At 45.3% G+C, this 3,470-nt stretch overlaps 1 protein-coding gene across 1 annotated transcript; it reads left to right on the top strand.

Moving 5' to 3' along the window:
• Positions 1-248: 248 nt before the first annotated feature.
• LOC121978157 (G-type lectin S-receptor-like serine/threonine-protein kinase At2g19130) lies at positions 249-2,848 on the top strand. The gene has a single exon (XM_042530534.1). It carries the CDS (start codon positions 249-251, stop codon positions 2,652-2,654), a length of 2,406 nt encoding a protein of 801 aa, XP_042386468.1. The 3' UTR covers positions 2,655-2,848.
• The last annotated feature ends 622 nt before the right edge of the window (positions 2,849-3,470 follow it).

Consider the following 3,470-nt stretch of genomic DNA (forward strand, 5'->3'; position numbering starts at 1 on the left):
TTAGATAAGAGGCATCTGAACGGAGTTGGGAAGGGCACGTTAATGCCTACCCGGGGCTATAGCTGGGGCCCGGCGTTGAGAAGGGGATGGCCCAACAGCGTTGAGATGGGGACAAACTAAGATTCCGGATCAGGCCGGTTAGATTGGCTCCGCCATCTCAGTTGAGGAAATCAGTTCCTTCTAGAGTCCAGCGGCGCCATTAAATATTCCATCTTCTTGGACCTTTCGTCGCTCATCAGCCATCAGCAATGGCAATAGCTTCTTCATGTTCCAGTGCAACTTCATTCTTGCACTTCTCCTTTTCCCTTTCCCTCTCTCTTCTCTTCTTCTCCGCAACGTCGTCAACTGACACAATCTACGCTGAAAGTTCTCTGTCCGGCAACCAGACCATCACCTCCGGAGGCGGCAGGTTCGTGCTTGGCTTTTTCACGCCACCAGGCAGCACCGGCACGACCTCCTTCAACTACTACATCGGCATCTGGTACGATACGATTTCTGTAGTCACCCCGGTGTGGGTGGCCAACAGAGCCACTCCAGTCACCGACCCAACCGCGTCGGAGCTTAAGATCTCTGACGATGGCAATCTCATCATCCTCAACCAGTTCAAATCCATCATATGGTCGACCAACGTCACCACCATCCCATCCTCCAACTCCACAATCGTCGCGGTCATCCTTGACACGGGTAATCTCCAGCTCAGGGATGAATCCAACTCCTCTCTCATCTTCTGGCAGAGCTTCGATCACCCCACCGACACTTGGCTTCCCGGCGCCAAGATCGGGTTCAACAAGCTCACCAGCACGCCTCAACGCCTCACTTCCTGGAAGAACAAAGTTGACCCTTCTCCTGGACTCTTCACTCTCCAGAGCGATCCAACCGGCGCAACCTCTCAGTATTTGCTTTTCTGGAATTTGTCGAAGGAATATTGGGCCAGCGGAATCTGGGACGGACACGTCTTCACTTCTGTCCCGGAGATGACCTGGAGAGGCATCGTCAACTTCGCTTTCACCAACAACACCGAGGAGAGCTATTTCATCTACACTTCCAATGATCCCAACCTCAAGATTAGATTTGTCTTCGATTATGAGTCCGGCCAGATGCTCGTTTTGACGTGGATGGAGAATACAATATCATGGATGCTCTGCTGGGCTATGCCCAAGTTTAGCTGTTCGGTGTATGCTAGCTGCGGACCTTTCGGTAGCTGCAGTGATATCAGCAGGCCTTCTTGCACTTGTGCCAGGGGTTACAGAGTGATGTTCCAGAACGAGTGGGATTTGGGTGACAGAAGAGCAGGCTGCCAGAGGATCACTCCTTTCCAATGCGAACAAAACACCAACAATAATGAGAAAGATGGATTCTTTGAGATGCCAAACGTTAAGCTGCCTGATAACCCCAACACTGCGGTCAAGGTCGGGAGTAGGGAAGGCTGCGAGTTGGTTTGCATGAGTAATTGCTCCTGCAATGCTTATTCCTACAACGGTAGTGGCTGCTTTGTTTGGCATGGAGGGTTGCTGAATCTGCAAGAACAATATGATCAATCCGATGCAGGCACTCTTTACCTGCGCTTGGCTGCCTCGGAGTTGCAATCTTCTGAAAGAGACAAGAAGAGAGTGGCAAGTTGGGTTATCATCGGTTCCATTGTCCTGGCCATCTTGTTTACTTGCGTTCCTGCCACTTTGATTGTGATAAAGAAGCGAGAAAGTAGGCGGATGATTGAGAAAGCAAAGGCTATGCAGAGTCGTCTCGTCTCGTTCACATACACTGAGCTGCAACAAGCCACACGGAAGTTCTCAACGAAGCTCGGGGGAGGAGGCTTTGGATCAGTGTTCAAAGGCACATTGCCGGGGTCTAATTATATCGCTGTGAAGAAGCTTGAGGGCCTTTGCCAAGGCGAGAAGCAATTCCGAGCGGAGGTGAGCACACTAGGAGCCATTCAACATGTAAACCTCATTAGGCTAATAGGATTTTGCTCTCAAGGGACCAAGAAGTTGTTGGTCTATGAGTTCATGCCAATCGGTTCCTTAGCTGATCAACTTTTTCTTAGCAACTCGAATGTACTAGACTGGAAAACAAGATATCAAATTGCTACCGGAACTGCAAGAGGATTAGCCTATCTCCATGAGCAATGCAGAGACAGCATCATACATTGTGACATTAAGCCAGAGAACATACTGTTGGACGATGCACTTGTGCCAAAGGTAGCTGATTTTGGTCTAGCAAAGCTTGTCGGAAGGAACTTTAGCAAAGTTCTCACAACTATTCGAGGAAGTAGAGGGTACATCGCGCCTGAATGGATTTGGGGTATGCCCATCACTACAAAAGTAGACGTTTACAGCTACGGAATGATGTTGTTCGAGATCATATCAGGAAAGAGAAACCTCATGCACACCGGAGAAAGTAGTTTTGAGTTCTTCCCCTTAGTCGCAACGAACAAACTCGTAATCGGAGATGTCAAAAGCTTGATAGATCAAAGGTTAGAGGGTAAAGTCAACTTAGAAGAGTTTGAAATAGCTTGTAAACTTGCTTGCTGGTGCATTCAAGATGACGAGAGTTCGAGGCCAACCATGAGTCAAATTGTTCAAGCTCTAGAGGGCAATCTAGATGTTGGCATTCCTCCTGCTCCAAGGTCTCTTGGAGCCCTAAACGTGTCATGAGCCAAGAGCATCAATTCCTCTAGCTCACATCAGCACTAAGGATTATTGTGCCACTTCAACTAGTCCTCAGATAAGGAGTTCTGCAACTTAAATCCTGTTTAAGTTCCAATAAAACCAGGAGAAAGAGTTGCAGTGAGTTCCTTTTTTATTTATTTATTTTTTATTTTTTTGTATTTGAACTTTAAATCTGCATGTGGAGGTTGTTTGCCAATGAATTGAGAGCAAGTCATGTTGTGTTTATTTCAGATTCTAAATTCATATTCAGATTTTAGAATATGGTTCTCTTCACTTGAAGCAATCAGGTCCCCTGAATTCTACTAAAATGCATAAGTTGAAACAAATTGGGAATTTAGGACAAAGAATTTACATCTCCAATTGAAGTGTAATTTATACAATACCATTCTAGACAATAACATAATGCAACTTTCAAAGTAGCAATCATCTAACAACATACTAAATGCAATACACTTTCATAATAAAAAAACACAACCTATTCACATTTTATAGACAAACAAACTTCATAAAAGACATTACCCTAACAAATGAACTTGTTGCATGTCTTTGTTCTGCCTTATTTAGAGCTCGAATAATATTTAAGTTATAGATTTGTCTATTTGACGGCTAGTCGAAGTCTACAAATAACCTAATTTTAAACTTAGTATACATCAAATCATAGACTCGATTGTTAGAATTTTTCGGGCCACGAAAACCGCTTTTCGCGTCGCGGAAACCCCGAAACACCCTAGCCAAGGATCTCGTGCAAAGAAAAATCCGATTCGAAAAATTCCACGTATTTATATCATGCTTAATACCCGA

The sequence above is a fragment of the Zingiber officinale genome, chromosome 4B (assembly GCF_018446385.1).
Source record: "Zingiber officinale cultivar Zhangliang chromosome 4B, Zo_v1.1, whole genome shotgun sequence".
Lineage (NCBI taxonomy): Eukaryota > Viridiplantae > Streptophyta > Magnoliopsida > Zingiberales > Zingiberaceae > Zingiber > Zingiber officinale.